Consider the following 20,359-nt stretch of genomic DNA (forward strand, 5'->3'; position numbering starts at 1 on the left):
GTATGGTTAATTAATATTTAAGGACTGAAGGTAAATGCTACCCAATAAGACCAAACACAATTTAGCAACCTTACAAAAAGAAGAGCAACCACAAAATCAAATAAATGCCAGATACCAACTCCAAACCTCCTTGAGTTCCAATTTGATCTCATTCTAATTAAGAAGCCAAAAATTATTACACTGGTGAAGTTCCTATGGCTGTGTCTCTTCACTAGTATGATCACTGATACTCTACACATAGGTGTAACAGAGTAATCAACCCTACAATTTCTACTAAAAGCATCTAACTAAAACAACTACTCTGGGATCATAGGCAAAACATTCTCTGACATAAACCGTACCATTGTTTTCTTAGCAGTCTCCCAAGGCAATAGAAATAAAAACAAAAATAAACAAATGGGACCTAATCAAACTTACAAGCTTTGGCACAGCAAAGGAAACCACTAAAAAAAAACACACGCACACACAGAGAAAAAGACAACATATGGAACGGGAAAAAATAATTGCAAACGATGCAACCAACAAGGGCTTAATTTCCAAAATATACAAACAGTTCATATAACTCAACAAAAACAAAAAAAAACAATCGAAAAATGGGCAGAAGACCTAAACAGATATTTCTCTAAAGAAGACACACAATACAGATGGCCAAGAGGCACATGAAAAGATGCTCAGCATCACTAATTATTAAATAAATGCAAATCAAAACTACAATGAGGTACCACCTCACAACAGTCAGAATGGCCATCATTAAAAAGTCTACAATGAAAACAACCTAAATGTTCATTGACAGGTGAATGGATAAAGAAGATGTGGTACATATATACAATGGAATACTACTCAGCCATAAAAAAGAACAAAATAATGCCATTTGCAGCAACATGGATGCAACTATAGATTATCATACTAAGTGAAGTCAGAAAGAGAAAGACAAACACATGATATCACTTATAAATGGAATCTAAAGTATGGCACAAATGAACCTATCTATGAAACAGAAACAGACTCACAAACAGAGAGAACAGACTTGTGGTTACAAAGGGGGAGGGGAGGTGGGGAAGGGATGGATTGGGAATTTGGGGTTAGTAGATGAAAACTATTACACATAGAATGAATAAACAACAAGGTCCTACTGTATAGCACAGGGAACTATATTCAATATCCTGGGATAAACCATCATGGAAAAGAAAATAAGAAAGAATGTAGAGGACTTCCCTGGTAGTTCAGTGGTTAAGAATCTGCCTGCCAATGCAGGGGACACGGGTTTGAGCCCTGGTCCGGGAAGATCCCACATTCCGCGGAGCAACTAAGCCCGTGCACCACAACTACTGAGCCTGTGCTCTAGAGCCCGCGAGCCACAACTGAGCTCACGTGCCACAACTACTGAAGCCCGCGCGCCTAGAGCCTGTGCTCCGCAACAAGAGAAGCCACCGCAATAAGAAGCCCGTGAACCACAGTGAAGAGCAGCCCCCGCTCAAGGCAATTAGAGAAAGCCCATGCGCAGCAACAAAGACCCAATGCAACCAAAAAAAAAAAAGCATATATATATACTGAGTCACTGTGCTATACAGCAAAAATTAACACAACACTGTAAATCAACTATACTTCAATTAAAAAAATAAATTGGGCTTCCCTGGTGGCGCAGTGGTTGAGAGTCCGCCTGCCGATGCAGGGGACATGGGTTCATGCCCCGGTCCGGGGAGATCCCACATGCCGCAGAGCGGCTGGGCCCGTGAGCCATGGCCGCTGAGCCTGTGCTCCGCAACGGGAGAGGCCACAACAGTGAGAGGCCCACGTACCGCAAAAAAAAAATAATAATAATTAATTAATTTTTAAAAAACACAATTACTCTGGGAGTAAAAAACACATTTTGTGCACAGAACATAGAAGGCAAGAGGGTCATCATATCTTCAACTCAGAAGGTACCAAATATAAGGCAAAAAAGTAGTATCATTTTACACAATTAACCCATTATTAAATTTTCACTTACTCCAAAAGAATCAGAGGATAGGTAATGATCAGCAGGATGTAAAGACTTTGTTATCCTAAACAAGTTTTAAGCCACAAAGTCAAATCTGCTGAATCAGTGATATAATAGTTGACTAGAAGACATATTTTAGTGTCTAAAACTTTGCTAAATAATCTTAGAAATGTTTGAGAACTGGAATAATTTAATTATTCTTACCTTTGCAGGCACTCAAAATCACACCACCTGAATTTTGCACTTCATCAAATTTGCCAAGTATCATTTCTAATCTGTGAATAAAGAATAAATTTTGTTTGTTTTACATACAGTTTTAATTAGAAACAATTTCCTTCACCATCTCCCTGAGAAAAAACAATTCCAAGGATTCAGTTAGCTCTATACAACTCTATTTTACAATTAACTCACTGAAAGCAGACACAAAATGCATCTCTTCAGTAGAGCAAAGCAGTCAAATACAGGTAGCACTCTACACACTCGCAGGTATATTTGTGAAAAGGTAACCTTCAAGGGTAGGGGTTTACGATGTATAAAATAAATAAGCTACAAGAAGACAGTACAACACAGGGAATATAGCCAATATTTTATAATGACCATAAATGGAATATAACCTTTAAAAATCGTGAATCACTATGTTGTACCCCCAAAACTTATATAATATTGTACCATCAACTATACCTCAATTTTTAAAAAAAGATAACTTTCACACAAAGCAGTTTCATATTTTCATCATAAAATTATTTCCCCAAACCCATCAAAAATATTGGGTTGGCCAAAAGGTTCATTAGGTATTTTCCATACGATGGCTCTAGTAGCACTTAGTTGTCTTTAACTTCATTTGAAACAATTTTGTTAGACTGTATGTGACAGCTGTCGTACCAGCATGCATTTAAAAAAAGACATCAAGGGGCTTCCCTGGTGGCACAGTGGCTGGGAGTCCGCCTGCCAATGCAGGGAACGCGGGTTTGTGCCCTGGTCTGGGAGGATCCCACATGCCACCGGGCGGCTAGGCCCGTGAGCCATGTCCACTGGGCCTGCTCGTCCGGAGCCTGGGCTCCACAACGGGAGAGGCCACAGCAGTGAGAGGCCCGCGTACCGCAAAAAAAAAAAAGCAACATTTTTGGCATATTATGCTTTATTATTTCAAGTAAGGTAAAAACGCAGCTGAAATGCAAAAAAAAGGTTTGGGCAGTGTATGGAGAAGGTGCTGTGACTGATCGAACGTGTCAAAAGTGGTTTGTGAAGTTTCATGTGGGAGATTTCTTGCTGAACTATGCTCCATAGTCAGGCAGACCAGTTGAGGTTGACAGCGATCAAATTGAGACATTAATTGAGACCAATCAACATTGTTCTCAACACAGGAGATAGCCGACATACTGAAAATATCCAAATTAAGCACTGAAATTCATTTGCACCAGTTTGATTATGTTAATCACTTTGATGTCTGCGTTTCACATGAGTTAAGCGAAAAAAACCTTCTTGACCGTATTTCTGCATGCGATTCTCTACTTGAACGTAATGAAAACGTTCCATTTTTAAAACAATTGTGATGGATGATGGCAAGTGGATACTGTACAATAATGTGGAATGGAAGAGATCGTGGACAAGTAAAATGAACCACCACCAACCACACCAAAGGCCGGTCTTCATCCAAAGAAGGTGATGCTGTGTATATGATGGGACTGGAAGGGAGTCTTCTATTATGAGCTCCTTCCAGAAAACCAAACGATTAATTCCAACAGGTACTGCTCCCAATTAGGCCAACTGAAAGCAGCACTCAATGAGAAGTGACAAAAGAAAACGCATGATCTTCCATCAGGATAACACAAGACCACATGTTTCTTTGACGACTAGGCAGAAACTGTTACAGCTTGGCTGGGAAGTTCTGATTCATCTGCTGTATTCACCAGACATTGCACCTTTGGATTTCCATTTATTTAGGTCTTTACAAAATTCTCTTAATGGAAAAAATTTCCACTCCCTGGAAGACTGTAAAAGGCACCTGGAACAGTTCTTTGCTCAAAAAGATAAAAAGTTTTGGCAAGATGGAATTATGAAGTTGCCTGAAAAATGGCAGAAGATAGTGGAACAAAAGGGTGAGTACGCTGTTCAATAAAGTTCTTGGTGAAAATGAAAAATGTGTCTTTTATTTTTACTTAAAAACCGAAGGCACTTTTTGGCCAACCCAATACTTTAGTTCCAACCTTATAATGAATATACTCAGTAACCAAGACATTTTTAAAAATTACATAAAAATCATGCTAAGGAAACTTAAGGCAAACATAAAAACAATAAAATATGTCAGAAATTAAAGTGATGCTGATATGACTGATAATCTGATGTTTTTCCTGTTAACCTATTTTAATTCAACAGCAATTCTATTAGCACTTCTGATTTTATATTCAGAATAATACACTTCTATCACTTCTTTAAAAAAAGTGTTTCTTATTACAAAAGCAATGTACACTCATTATAGAAGAAAATTAGGAAATATAAATAGGAACAAAGAAAAAAACCACAATCCCACAATCCAGAGAACTTATTTAACTGCATGCTTTCCGATGTTTTATATTTATATATAAATTTTTTTCAGACCATGATCATGGGATCATGCTGACAGCACTAATTTTTACTTTCCAATATTATATCATGCTATGATTTATTCCTTTTTCTTAAATTTATTTATTTATTTATGGCTGCATTAGGTCTTTGTTGCTGCACGCGGGCTTTCTCTAGGTGCGGCGAGCTGGGGCTACTCTTCGTTGCGGTGCACAGGCTTCTCACTGCAGTGGCTTCTCTTGTTGTGGAGCATGGGCTCTAGGCACGCGGGCTTCAGCAGTTGTGGCACGTGGGCTCTAGAGCGCAGGCTCAGTAGTTGTGGCACATGGGATTAATTGCTCCGTGGCATGTGGGATCTTCCTGGACCAGGGCTCGAACCTGTGTCCCCTGCAGTGGCAGGTGGATCCTTAACCACTGTGCCACCAGGTAAGTCCCACTATGATTCTTAAATTATGACTTAGAGATTTGGGTTAAGTCTTTAATTGCCAAATGTTTTTCTGACATCAATGGTTCTGTCATGATTTCACTTCTAAAACCTTAGTTAAGCCTTGGTCCACATCCTGTCATTTTTTACTTGTAAATTGAGGTTGAAAATACTGTTTGGTCTAAAAAAATTTTTTTTAGTTGAAAACCTTCTAGGAATTCATTATAATGGGATTTCTAAACCTTAACTTCAGCTCTTACCCCCATTAAATTCAACAAATATTCACACATCTGAAAGCACTGCAGTCAAAAGACACAGGTCCCTTCATCCTACAAAGTAGTTACCTTCCAGAGAATTGAGCAGACACTAGACAGGCTGCCCAGAGACTAGATGGACAAGATGAGACAGGGGAGGGAAAACTGGAATTGGAAGATGGGACTTCAGAATGAAGACCAGACAGCCCAGAAACAGAAAGGAGAGGATTTAGGAAAGCTCTCTGGGAAAAAAGGCAGAACAAGATGTTACGAAGCATGAAATTAACACTCAGCTATTCAGTAGCAAAAAGGGAGTAGGAAACTCAGGGCTGGAAGCTCTGAGAGAAAAGAGGGTTGGTAAGGAATTGAGGTGGGACAGATAAAATATACAGCAAGGAATGTAGATACAGGCAGCTTTAATGGCAAGAGGGGTCAACTGAAAGATCAGGCAAATATAACAGTAACAGGGAGAAAGAAAGGAAAAAGAAATAAAAAGCTATTATAAAATAATAATACAGCTATTTAGAAAAACAAGCTTATTCATAATGGAGGATCATTACACATATAATCTGATGGAAAAGGAGGAAAGGAACAATGTAAGAGTAGAAAGAAGAGACTGGGATCTTTTAAGTAATTCAGGAAGAAAAAGAATTTAGGAAATTCAACAGAAGGCAAATACAACAGAGGCTGGAATATCCAAAACACAACTCAGGAGGCCAAACAATAGAGGCCTGTAAAGTTCTGGAAGGTTCTGATTCAGGATAAGGATAGAGAACAGTAAAGCACTAGGATAAAATTGGAAAAGCAACTCTATCCAAAGTACATATTTAAGTTTAGAGTCATAATAATAAATCGCAAGTACAATATGAAAGAGGTAATTAGGTATCTCAGAACTTATCTTTCTTTATAACAGCCAATTATTGAGATAAAACTCATACCATATAATTCACCCCTTTAAAGTGCAGAATTCAATGGTTTTTAATATAAAGCCAGAGATATACACAATCAATTTCAGAATGTCATCATCATCCCAAAAAACAACCCTGTACCCATTAGCAGTCACTCCCCATTCCTCCCAATTTCCTCAGTCCTACACAACCATTAATCTAACTTCTTTTCTATAGATTTGCCATATCTGGCCATTTCATATAAATGAAATCATCCAATATTCCAGCCACTCTGGAAAACTGTCTGTGAATATCAACTAAAGGTAAACATACCCTATGGCCCAGCACTTCCATTCAAATATATTCCAAGAGAACAAATACATAAGTATACCAAAAGACATGCATAAGAATGTTTCTAACAACATTAATTCATAAATACTACAAAATGAAAACAACTCAGAAGTCCGTCAACAGTATGGATTCATAAAGTATGACCTACTCATACAAAGGAGAACTATAAGGCAATGAAAATGAACAACTATAGCTGGATCCAACAACCCAAATGAATCTTAAAGAGATAATGTTAACTGAAAGAAGAAAGACACAAAAAGTATACACTATATGATTCCATTTATATAAAATTCAAACAGAGGCAAAACTAACGTATGGTGATAGAGTCAGGATTATGGTTACTTCTGGGAAGGACAGAAAAGACAAGGATTAAGAAAGATTTGGGGAGGATTCTGGAATGTTGTAATGTTCTACTTCTTCACCTGTGTGGGAGATACATGTGTGTATTCACTTTGTGATAACTTACAGAGCTGCATACTTACAATTTATGCACTATTCTGTATGAATGTCAAAATTGAATAAAAATTCTAAATACTTAAAAAAAACATAATCTCAATATAAATTTAAAAATATATAATGTAACATATATACATACACTCACACAAAATATGTCAATATGTTAATACCATTTCTTTCATAAAATGATACAGTATTCAAATAAAATTTTTGTTAACCCTGGAAGTAGAAAGCAAATGAATAAATAAGTAAACAAAATGCATATTTTTTAGACGAACTTATTACCTAAAAAATAATTCATACTGGAAATAATCTACATGGTAAGAGAGGCAGCAAGATCCGATGAGACTTATGTAAACAGAACACACCACCACCTATGAAGTAGTCTTGCTCCTCCTGCCACCCCCCACCGAAAATCTGATCAAGCCTATAGATCCAACTACCAATTTACCAATCCAACTACCAATAAAGACAGAAGAACACATTAAACCACACCACAGGAAAAGAATTAGTAATATCCAGGATATGGGAAACTTTTCAGGGTAAACTACCCAACTTATTCAACAAATAAAACACAAGGAAAAAAGTACTTGGAGGTACACAAAGATTTAAACAGCCTTGTAATACATAACAACTAATTGTTGGACTTTATTTGTATACTGATTCAAACAAACTGTTAAAACATATATATACAACATTTATAAAACATTATGACATTTATGAAAATTTGAACCCTAACTGGATATTTGATATTATAGAATTATTTGCAAAAAAATGTAAGGTGTGATGATTGCATTGTGGTTGTGATTGGAAAAAAAAATTTTTTTCCCTTTAGAAATACGTTGAATAACAAAAAGGACCTACTGTATAGCACAGGGAATTACATTCAATATCTTGTAATAACCTATAATGGCACAGAATCTGAAAAAGATTATATATATGTATATATATGCATATAAACTAAATCACTTTGCTGTAAACCTGAAACACTGTAAATCAACTAATACTTCAGTGAAAAAAAATTAAAAAATAAAATAAAAAATATATTGAATAATTACAGATGAAATGTTATGAGTTGGATTTGCTTGAAAATAATACAGGACAAGAGTAAGTAGGTAAGGGTGTAACAAACAAAACTGTCCACAAGTTAGTTATTGAAGATGGATAATAGGTACATGAGGTTCATTATACTATCCTGTCTAGAACAGTATAGAATCTTAAGAATTTTTTAAACAGTAATAACCTATATGTCCTTTTATATCTTTTGAATATTAAAGCATTCCAGAAAATTGAACCTATTTTAAATAAGCACATGAAATTAAAACCTTTAAAACCATTGGCAAAATAATAAATTTAGCAAGACTTACCTAGCAAGGGGAATTCCTCTCTTATAAAGGTCCACTCTCACTTTCTCTCCCACATGTCTATAAATCTCCACCACAGCCAATATTGCAGCATCTCTAACCTGCCAAATAATTCAGAACTTTAAAAACTTACATGACACAATAAAATACTTCACCTCAAGGTAACATTAAATTCACAGACCAACTTGAAGCTCAAAGTTGGTTTTAATGTCTCTAAACCCCTGGGAGATTATGGCAGGTCATTAACAAAAACCAAGACGACCTGCCAAGAAACCTTGTAAAAGTTTTACAGAAATCTAAGAAACATGCAAATAAATGTGGCTTTTAAAAAATCTTCTATTTGTAATAATATTGTATAAAGAACTGATAATAACTATATGACTACAAATCATTATCGTGGTTAACATATTTTCGTAGAATAAAACTGCCTTTCAAGAATGTGGCCTGAACGCAAACAGATAATTATACACCAATGTTCACAGCATCATTATTCACAATAGCCAAAAGGTGGAAACAACCCAAATGTCTATCCATGGATGAATGGATAAACAAGATGTGGTATATACATACAATGGTATATTATTCAGCCTTAAACAGGAATGGAAGGAAATTCTGACACATGCTACAACATGGATGAACTGTGAAGACATTATGCTAAGTGAAATATGCCAGATACAAAAGGACAAATATTGTATGGTTCCACGTTTATGAGTAGTCAAATTCATTTGGAGAGAAAGTAAAACGTGGCCACCAAGAGCTGAAGGACTGGGGGAAATGAGGAGTTATTGTTTAATGGGTAGACAGCTTCAGCTTGGGAAGATGAAAAAGTTCTGGAGATGGGTGGTGGTGATGGCTGCACAACAATGTCAGTGTACTTACTGCCAATGAACTGTACACTTAAGAAAGGCTGAAATGGTATATTTTATATTGTGAATATTTTACCACAATTAAAAGAAAAAATAAATGTGGCCTAAAGACGGGAATGTGGAAGACAGCTTTTAGTTCCTTTGCATAGCTCACTGTCGAAGGGCAAATGAAGAGACAGTAGAACTCTCTACAAACCTCTAGAGGCGCAGCTAGGGCCTAAAAGCAAGGAAATATCCAGGGTCATTCCAAATGCCCAAACTGTGCCAAAAGGGTTACAGCCAAGATTCAACTCCACAAAGGACAAGATCCAGAACACACCCTTGTTTATGCCTATAGTATTTGAAGCTCAGGGAATGAAATTTCCAACAAGTGATATACCACTGGCACAAACAGGGTTATAACTGTTGCAAAAGTTGTTATGCAGGAATGAAAAGGAAGCTGACAATCTGCCCTCACAACTAGCTTATAGGAGGACTAGAGAAGGAAATTCAGGTTCTTTGTTACTCAATCTTCCAAACTCAAGAACTATCCTTTAAGTCCCATCTATCCTTAATACTAGCCAAACAGCTAACAAACTTAAGCTACGTTTGTGAATATAATGTATTCTTAAAAACTAAATGTGGTAGACTTTAAAAGAAAAAAATGAAGTGCAATCTTGATTTTACCACCCCCCTCCACCCTCTCTTCTTTTTAAAAATGGAACAAGAGCATTAGAAAACAAGAGGTGGCTAAAAAATTAGTCAGTGCTTAAATGTAGATAAAATTTTACCTGACTGTTGGAATCTCCAAATAGGATACACAAATGTGGTACCAACTTGCTGAGGACTAGTGGCTGAGCCCCAAAACTAAATATAATTTGAAAAAAAAAATAAAGAGAATTTGGTTTTAATCAAACAGTAAACAAAATATCCTTATACTTTTACTGTCTCGATAAGACAAATACGGTGGAGAGCACGGGCACACATCATTAAAACATGAAGGATATGAGACACAAGCAAAACCTAATTCTAAACAATGTGAGATATGTAAAATTGAATAATCATGACTGACAATGAAAACTGTCAACACATGATCCAACAGAGCAAAATGTTCAACCAATGGCACTCTTAAACCTAGCAACCTATCAATCACTTAGAAAATTTGAGCTTTTGCATTAAAATACTGGTTTTTTAGACTCTGGCTCTCAAACAAATTTGCATTCCAGTACAATAAGTAAATTAAAAGATCTTTATTTATGCTTATTAATATTTTGATGAGGTCATTGGTTGAAAGCAAATGACAAGACAGCCAAAAACCATGAAAGTTGTGCAGGCTGAATGCACTTACAAGCTCTAGATGGCAGAAAGGACCATAGAGGAGTAAAAGAAAATAAAATGAAGGTATAGTTAGAGAAAAGGAAGTAACACTACAAAAAAGTTGAAAGCTACTATATATTACCTATCTTGTTGCAGAGAACTTGAAAAAATCATCCAGAAAGAGAACAAAAGCCCTAGTTTACAATTTCTTCAGGCTGGAGTTCTGAGCTCTGTGGCATTTATGCTGTCAGAGCTCTGCACACTGCTGTCAGCTTCACTGTCTGGTTACCTGGGGGAGTCTTATTCAGTCTATGACTTTGGTAACCACCTGCACTGCTCTAGAAAACCTAGGGCCAATTGGCAAAAGTGGGCTGGGGAAAATGGCTATAATTGTTGAAATACCACTGAGTTTAAAAAAATTCCAAACTGGGTCCAGAACAGAGGTAGATCCTAAGTTGTATCAGCGTATTTGTTATATGACCATCTACTTGGTTGGCAACTATTAACATACTAAAGAGAAAAAAAGAAACTCTTCTTATCAATGACTAATAATTTTAAATTAACAACATGAAAGATAACAACATACATACAAAAAAAATTAACAGATAAAGCTATCAAATAGAAAAACTCTGGTGCCAGAGATAAATTAATAACTATTTAAAATTTGTTATTTCCATAGCTTTCCTTGAGCTTTGTGAAACAGATTTTGCTTTTTCTTTTTTAGAAAAATGAAAAATATACTCCAGTAATCATAAAACTTACATGTTTAATGTTTCAATAAGACACAGACACACGCCTTCTCGAGATCGAAAATTCTTGTGCTTAAAACCAGAAGCCAACTGTTCCCAAATGTACTATTTGAAAGAAAAGTAAACATGTATAACAAAAAATTAAATTACTCATGTTATAATCTTTTATCTATTCCCAACTTTACTACCAACCTTATTGGTAGCTAAATTTTCCCACAGATTTCTCTACAAGTTTTTCTAAGCCAAATTTGCACTGATGCTGCTCTCACCCTTTTTTTTTTTTTTTTTTTTGGCGGTACACAGGCCTCTCACTGTTGTGGCCTCTCCCGTTGCAGAGCACAGGTTCCGGACGCACAGGCTCAGCGGCCATGGCTCACGGGCCCAGCTGCTCCACGGCATGTGGGATCTTCCCGGACCGGGGCACGAACCCGTGTCCCCTGCATCGGCAGGCGGACTTTCAACCACTGCGCCACCAGGGAAGCCCTCTCACCCATTTTTAAATATCTTAATCACATTTTCAATTTTTATTTTATATCTTTCACTTTAGATTTCAATTATTCTCAGAAAAACTGTGTCCAACATTTAAAAACCTTAAAATTTCCAAGGACATATAATTTCTTCTAAACTTTAGAAACCTTCAATAACAATGTTACCATTATAAGCCTAGTAGTATTGTAAGCATTTAAAAGGTCCAATGTTGCCTAGCAACTAGTACAGACTGTCACATGGAACAGGCTTTTTCAGCATTTTATAATTCAGGGGTTTTTTCCTTTTAACACTGGATCCAAATACAGAAACATAATCATTCTATTGCTACCCACTATAATCTTTTTTTTTTTGAAAAAGCATAGATAAACCTATACAAACAATCTAAAACAATTATATGGGTTTGTTATAAGAAGGAATTCAACTTTGTTTTTCTAAACGTATAGCCAATTGTCCCAATCAATCCTTTCTCCACATTTAAGAAACACCACCCTTACCATTTACTAAATTAATGTGTACATACACACATACACACATACTCTCACACATACACACAAATCCCTACTCCTGAACTCTATTCTCCCTGGACTCTATATTCAGTTCTACTAATATTATTTCCCTCTGCCAAACTTTGTGGAGGGTAACTTGGAAGTTTACCAAAAAAGTCTTAAATGTGAATAACCTGATCCAGCAACACTGTCTCTGTAACTCTGTTCTATAATTACATTTATGTCCAAAGACACATGTACAAGGATGCTCTTTGCAGCACTCATAATAACAGCATGTCAAAAACAAGTTAAAATTTGAACTGCTAAGCAAGTGTCAAAGGATACCCATCAAATTATAAGGATTATATATATATCTTTATACTCTATGGTATAAAAACTCTGAGGAAGTTTACTTTCACTACTATTTGGATTTTTTATAAAACATATGTAATACAATTCTTAAACTGTATTTTAAATGATAACAATTAGTATCACTACATTTTGTAAATTCTGGTTTTTTTCCCACTTAACATGAGCTACTCTTTTATTTTTTTTAATAAATTTATTTATTTATTTTTGGCTTCATTGGGTCTTCATTGCTGCACAAGGGCTTTCTCTAGTTGTGGCGAGCAGGGGCTACTCTTTGTTGTGGTGCACAGGCTTCTCACTGCGGTGGTTTCTTTTGTTGCAGAGCACGGGCTCTAGGCATGCGGGCTTCAGTAGTTGTGGCACATGGGCTCAGTAGTTGTGGCGCATGGGCTTAGGTGTTTCGCGGCATGTGGGATCTTCCTGGACCAGGGCTCAAACCCGTGTCCCCTGCCTTGGCAGGCGGATTCTCAACCACTGCGCCACCAGGGAAGCCCCCGGCATGAGCTACTCTTTAAATCTTTGTTTACGTGTCAATTTATTGTTACTCCTCTTTCAAAATACATCCGTAAGGGCAATTTTTTTCTACCATATTCATAAAACACAGGTCACCGTCATCTAATATATGCCTTATATAATTAGTAACCATCTGTTAAAATAAGAAATTTTCTCCTTGTTTCAGTAAAAGTTGCCAAAATTCATATAACATTCAGTAGTTCTCAAAATAAGCTTTCTCACTGAACATTGTATTATTGGTAGGTAGCAAAAACCAGAAAATCCTAACAAATAGTATAATCAGTACATTGTCAAATCACTTAAATCTATGAGTTAGCTTTTTGAAAAAGCATTAAAAGAAAAGTAAGAAAAAGGAAAGCAAAAAATCAAAAAGTTAAATATTGACACTTTATCTTAAATTTCAACTTCTTTAAAGCATTAGCAATAATTTACTGTTTAAAATTTTAGCTTTTATGTCCCTGGGGTTTTACTGACTTGCAGTGATTACCATCTATCTTTACTGTTATTTAATCATTAATTAGCAAAATCTGAATTCTAAAATGTAGGCCTACCATAGGTGGTGCTACTTGATCCATTAACTTCAGTATCAGAGTCTGAGCTTCATCTCGAACCTTGTCTTTGGCATCTCCCATTCTGTCTATTAAAGCTACAATAACTAGAGAAATTAAGGGGGAAAAGAATAAATATTTATAATTCATCTCCATTATAAACTGTATTTTACAAAATTACAAACATCAATTATTTCCATAAATGAAAAGTTATGAGGTAAGCAAACTGTTTCAAGTTCTTTACTCATGAGTACAATCAAAAATAAATGAGAAGCAAGTTTCAAAAGAATACATACAGTATGACACCCACTTATAATAATAATGTTCAAAAAACAGGCAAAATTTAATATTATTCTGTTTAGAGATACATATAGACAGTTAAGCTCTACAGACCAACAAGGGAGTGATTATCCCAAAGGTCATGACAGCAGTCATCTCTGGTAGAGGGTGGGAGGTGTCATCAGGAAATGCAGAGGGAGCATATAAGGAACTGGCAGAGCTCTAGTTCTCTGACCTGGGCACAGGCAGGTGTTGGTGTTATAGTTATTCTTTAAATTGTACATGCTTGATACGTATTATTCTATATGTACAACATATTACTCAAATGACAAAAACAAAGCACGGGTCCATGGGACTGAGGTCTTTCTCTATTATGTCCAAGACTTTGACACTATTCCATGAAAGGAGGCAGGAAAGGCAGGTTAGAGTCCATTCTTAGAGAGTTTTCATGAAACAGGTTGCTGTAACTATAAATCAACAAAGCTCCACAAAGAAATCACATCTGTTAGGTGTGGGGGGAAGGAAACGGGAGGGGGGCTAGAACTGAGGTTATAGTTTCTAAAGTCAGCCCATAGGGCAAAAACATCTCATAGTCAAAATTATCTTTTTGTAATCCCTTAAATTACCACTACCACTCAGTGTAGTATTACTAGGTGTGTGACCAAACTATTTAATCTTTTTGTCTTTATCTCCTCAACCCATAAATATGTGCAGCAGTACTCACCTCAGAAGATTACTGAAATATACGTAAACAACTCAGAGAGTGAAGGACACTGGGTAAGCATTCAATGTGTCTCTAGTTTATTTATAGACACATATAATTAAATGTGTATGTAATGTAATGCAAATGTATGCTGCAATGTTAACATTGTCTATAACATAACAACCAGAACTGATATAATAATCAACAACATTTAAGGAAAGAAGGAACACATCCTTCTGGAAGAAAATGATTCAAGTGAGAAGCCAACCATACAAAATGGAAAGATCATCCAAAAATCTAAGCTTAATCAAGGAAATGATTGTGTAAGAAAACAAAGTCCTTGTCATAAAAATCATAAGCCTAATCATGAGGCAACTGAACTATCTGTCAGTTGAAACAATATAAATCCTTCTCATTTTGCTTAGATGCATTGTTAACACTAGAGAAATTCACCTATATCTACAGGATTGGCTATTGTGGGACTCATTCTGATAGCTTCTGACAGACAGAAGACAATACTAAACACTAGTAAATGTTAGATATTATTATGTACTAAGCACTGAATTATCTCACTTAATCCTCATAACAATCCTATGAAACAGAGTAGGCCCATTTGATAGAGAAGGCCCAGAGCAATTAAATACTTTGACCAAGGTCACACAAGTAGCAAACAGTGAAATCAGGATTTAAGTAATCTACACAGTGTTAGGCTACAGTTATAACTACTTCCATTTATTTGTGACTGAGGTGTTTTGTGTGTGTGTGTGTGTATTAACAACCACATAACAATAATGAAAAAAAAACAGACACTTCATTCCTGAGAGGTAGAGTTTAACTCCAAAACAAAATAAAGGGACTTCTCTGGTGGTCCAGTGGTTAAGACTCCGTGCTTCCACTGCAGGGGGCACGGGTTCAATTCATGGTTGGGGAACTCAGATCCCGCATGCCGTGCGGCACAGCCAAAAAAAAAAAAAAATTTTTTTTGGCCCAAACGGGGCTCACTTCAATTTAAAAACTAAAATTTGTAAAACATAAACAACTAAAACAAAAAACCTCATACTACATAAACTTAAGATTTACAGCTATTAAATTAAACAAAAAAATTCATAATTTTTTTCCTTTTTAACATATAAACTCTTGGAGTCAAACAGAACAAGATTTATTTCTAGCTCTACTGGTTATTTAATTATGCAAGATAGTAAACTTCTCTTAACTTCAAAGTTTCTTTGTCTGTAAAATAAGGAGGGATTCAGGTCTATACCTCACACAGCTAGTGAGAGAATAAGTAAAACTGGTAAAAAGCACCTGTGGCCAAGCCCATAACAACCATTCAGAAGTGTTAGCACTATTCCTTAAAGATCTGTAGATAATGAACATGCAATCAATAATTATTGGGAATACAAAACAGAGCTTTTCACTCTGTAAACTCTCAAAAAGAACTTGTTAAACAAACAAATACATCTATCATAGACTGGAATTTGGACAGTGAAAACACGGAAGAAATCTGAAGCATAGGTGTTAGCATATTTTATTCTCTTAGCATTGTACAAGATGCAAACCATTGTACAAGATGCAAAGCTGATGACCAGGCATCCTGACTGTTCTAATACCCTTTCTACAAAACCATTTTGGACTAAAACTATCTGTTTAAGATTTGTAAAATATGAAATCCTTTACTGTTGTCATAAAACCAGGCTTGGGGGAATCATAAAACCAGGGTTGGTGGTCCAGTGGTTAGGACTCTATGCTTTCACTGCCTAGGGCGCAGGTTTAATCCCTGGTCAGGGAACTAAGATCCCTCAAGCTGCATGGTACGGCAAAAAAAAAAAAAAAAAAAAAACTTGGTTGGTGATCAGTGTTAAATGTAAATTGTATTTTTTTTTTTTGGTTTGAACATTAAATTTTTCCACAGTACATGTAGTCACAAGAGAAAATTTAAATATATTAAAGAATTACATTAATAGAGTCCATACTTTTTTTGGTACTTTGTCTAAAACTGAACATGAACCTCAATTTTCCTAAAACTTCACTTTTAATGTAAAAAGATAAAAAATATCTGTAATGATAGTTAATAACCTAAGTGTACCAAAAGGAAAACAATATCACCACATCAAGTTACATATATCTAAGGTTACATTATCAAAAAAACCCTTCAGCACATAACTTAATTCAATTCCCTCCTTTTACGGAAAGGCTCCTAAAATGGTTTGGCTAAGATCTATGATGGAGTAAAACAAGAAAGCTAACTCCGGGATTCTTAGTCTAGTACTATATCTCTTTAAGAGCACACAGATATACTGTAGCCTCTCTTGTAGAGCTGTCATACAAATTAGAAATAATTATTTGAGGATAATCTTTCATATATGTAAAGTAGAGAAGCCCAGTAAATGGATAAAAAGTGGGCATTCAATAAATGGTAGCAAAACTGGGATGAAATTTTCCTATTATATCACACTGACTCTCAAGTAGTAACAAGTTCAGGTTTCACTAAGAAAAATAATGAACACTTAGGGTTCAAAATGAAAACAATACTAACAGTAAATGCACACAGATAACCAGAAAGAGTTAGGAGATTAAAAGATAAAGTTATACATATGAGAATATGTAGATATGTGGGAAACATACAGAAAACACTAACCAACAAAAACAACTTAATGCAATTTATTAATATTTACAGGTATAAGAATCATGAAGTAAAAAAAAAATTCAGTATTTGGTAAGATTAACCTGCAAACCTCCCAGATATTGAAATCAGAAGTAAATCGTTAAAACAGAAAGGAAGGGGGCTTCCCTGGTGGTGCAGTGGTTGAGAATCCGCCTGCTAATGCAGGGGACATGGGTTCAAGGCCTGGTTTGGGAAGATCCCACATGCTGCGGAGCAACTAAACCCATGCACCACAACTACTGAGCCTACGCTCTAGAGCCCACGAGCCACAACTACTGAGCCCGCGCGCCTAGAGCCTGTGTTCTGCAACAAGAGAAGCCACCGCAATGAGAAGCCAGTGCACCGCAACGAAGAGTAGCCTCCACTTGCCACAACTAGAGAAAGCCTGCACACAGCAAAGAAGACACAACACAGCCATAAAAAAAAAAAAAAAAAAAAAAAAAAAAAAAAAATCCAAAAAAACCCCAGAAAGGAAGGACCATGGAGAAGAAGAGAGGATTTCAGAAAGAAATAACAGCACAGCAGAGGCATAAACAAGCTAAGCCAGAACTAACAAGAGTGAGCAAGTTTTTGATTAACAACAGTGGAGAGTATTTACTGACAATCACAAATAAATAAGGCTGCTGAGGTGGAGAAGAGCCATACACGCTGAGAGAACTGAAACACCAAGGACAGAAAAACAGAAATAAGTTTTGAAAACAGGACAGTCCTGGGAGGCAGCAAACTAGGGTTCTAGTCCTAATACTCCTACTGCCTCAATATGAGCAGTCAGTAGGTATATCAAACCCCACCTGGTCCTCCTTGTGTCTGAAAAATAAGTGAGATACGTGATACTAGAATTACTCTCAAGTCTAAAATATTGTCTGTAACAACTAATAATAGGGAGCTACTACAGGGCAGGGGTGACAAACAGAGGTGCCTACAGTCAGGGAGGTACCAGAAATGCCAAAAATGAACCAGACCTAAGAACTGCAGTATTCCAACCTCTGTGTATTATAACTGAAATTCTCAGTTATGAGGAAACAAGAGGAGATGGGAGGGACTTATGGATTGGAAAGCTCATGACCCAGACAAAAAGGAAGCTACGACAGAGCTTCTCCCTTTATTTACACGTGGAAATGGAAGAGCAGGGTTGCCACACTGGCCAATTTTTCAAGACAAGCTACAAATATGAATTTTTACTAACAATGATTCAAAATACATTAAGAGAATACATAAGCAAGTAACACATGTTTGCAAAGCACAGTTTTTAACATCTATCATAGGATTTTAAGCAGGAGACTGACAGCTTAAAAATCATCTTTTCAGAAGATATTCATACGAAGATTGAATTGGAACCAGGTATTGATTAAAAAGGAAATAACAGAGATAGAGAAAGTCACTAAGATGCTTCTGCTGAAAGGATAGACAATAAAAATAAAAGAAGAAATTGGCAGAATTTAGTGGCATACCGAACATGAAGCTGACCAAAGATAATTTGAAAATAAGGGTGATGATACATTATGAGGCATTAACTTAATCCATAAAAGAAATCACAAACATCTGAGGTTACCCTTAAATATATTTCTATATAATAGGACCAAATCCACTCACTGAAGCACTCCAAAAGGCACACAAAGGTCACTTAGGTTTAAAAGATAAGTCAAAGCCAACTTTGCAATCTAACTACTATACAAAGAGCTTTATACTAGCACATCGTTCTGGACTGCAAACACACTGTAAGTAAGTGCTGCTCAAAGTACAGCCAGCAGCCCAGGACCAGTCTACAAACTACTTGTGGTAAAGAAATTGTAAGTTTTTCTAAAACAAGGTTTGGAAACAATCTGACCAAAGTAAATTATACATTTGTTGAATCTACCAATAAAAAACTGAGCCTTGTATTTTTTTCATTTTGTTTTGCTGTAATTTATTTGTATTGTATTTTACAAAATATTGGTCTGCAGTAGACTAGCAATGAAAAAATTGGTCCTTCACCATAGATAAGTGAAAAGTGGTGCTGCGAATTATATTATAAATTATTAATATGTCACAAAAAAGTAAAAGATAAGTTAAAAATTTGAAAATACAAAGTAAAAATCTATTAGCAGTATATTCGGTAAGTTTTTTGCCTTTGTTTTTGTCTTAAAAGGAACATATTTATTTAAATAGGCTTAAAATCTTTTATGTTCGGCAAATTAAAATGCTAAGTGGCAGATCTCTGGGTTGTATAAAATTACATTTTCGCATTTACAAAGAACTAATTCTGTTAAAAATTATGAGAAAAAAGTATGTCAAACCCTACAATAATTTTTAAATAAAGTTAACTTACCCATTGCTACATAGGACTTAAATCGTGTTGATAATCTGTCCACGAAGGCACTTAAAATTTCCAGTCCCATTAATGACACCTACAGATTGAAAGAAATTTTAATGAATACAAATTATTGATGCATATTTTATTTTATTTTTTATTTTTTGCCGTACACGGGCCTCTCACTGTTGTGGCCTCTCCCGTTGCGGAGCACAGGCTCCGGACGCGCAGGCTCAGCAGCCATGGCTCACGGGCCCAGCCGCTCCGCGGCATGTGGGATCTTCCCGGACCGGGGCACGATGCCGTGTGCCCTGCATCGGCAGGCGGACTCTCAACCACTGCGCCACCAGGGAAGCCCACTGATGCATATTTTAATATCAGTATGTAACTGCTGACATAAGATCTTCATATATTACCAAGTTTTTTAAAAAATAAGGAGATTGAAATATTCAGGGTGAACAGTCATGAGGGTAAGCTTAGCACCCTATTCTCAAATGGTTCAATAATAATAATAATAATAATGATGATGACGTGCAAATGCAGGAAGATAGTGATATAGCATATTTGGCAAAATATTAATAACTGGTAAATTAGGTGAAGGGTACACAGGAGTTCACTGACTATACCTGTCACTTTCCTGTAATGTTGAAATGTTTCTTAAATGAAACAGTTAAACAAAACAGCACATTTAATTACAGAGGAATTCTAGCTTCTGTCTGGCATGAAGAAACTGGAAAAAAAACCATCACTCCCACCATAAACAAGAAAAAGCCAAATAATCTACAAAACCATAACTATTCTTGAATTCATCAGAAAGCTAAGGTTGTA

The 20,359-nt window shown here is 36.0% G+C and overlaps 1 protein-coding gene across 9 annotated transcripts in view; it reads right to left on the bottom strand.

The window, feature by feature from the left end:
* CLASP2 (cytoplasmic linker associated protein 2) overlaps positions 1–20,359 on the bottom strand; it is a 177,766-nt gene that overhangs the window by 143,744 nt on the left and 13,663 nt on the right. For all 9 annotated transcript variants that reach the window (XM_060022121.1, XM_060022119.1, XM_060022118.1 and 6 more), the window contains exons 2-7: positions 19,550–19,628; positions 13,598–13,701; positions 11,204–11,295; positions 9,916–9,991; positions 8,283–8,380; positions 2,186–2,256 (exon numbers count right to left, since the gene is read on the bottom strand). In XM_060022121.1, coding sequence (XP_059878104.1) covers positions 2,186–2,256; positions 8,283–8,380; positions 9,916–9,991; positions 11,204–11,295; positions 13,598–13,701; positions 19,550–19,628 — 520 coding nt within the window. The remainder of the gene's footprint in view (positions 1–2,185; positions 2,257–8,282; positions 8,381–9,915; positions 9,992–11,203; positions 11,296–13,597; positions 13,702–19,549; positions 19,629–20,359) is intronic.

This window comes from Delphinus delphis, chromosome 10 (assembly GCF_949987515.2).
Source record: "Delphinus delphis chromosome 10, mDelDel1.2, whole genome shotgun sequence".
Taxonomy (NCBI): domain Eukaryota; kingdom Metazoa; phylum Chordata; class Mammalia; order Artiodactyla; family Delphinidae; genus Delphinus; species Delphinus delphis.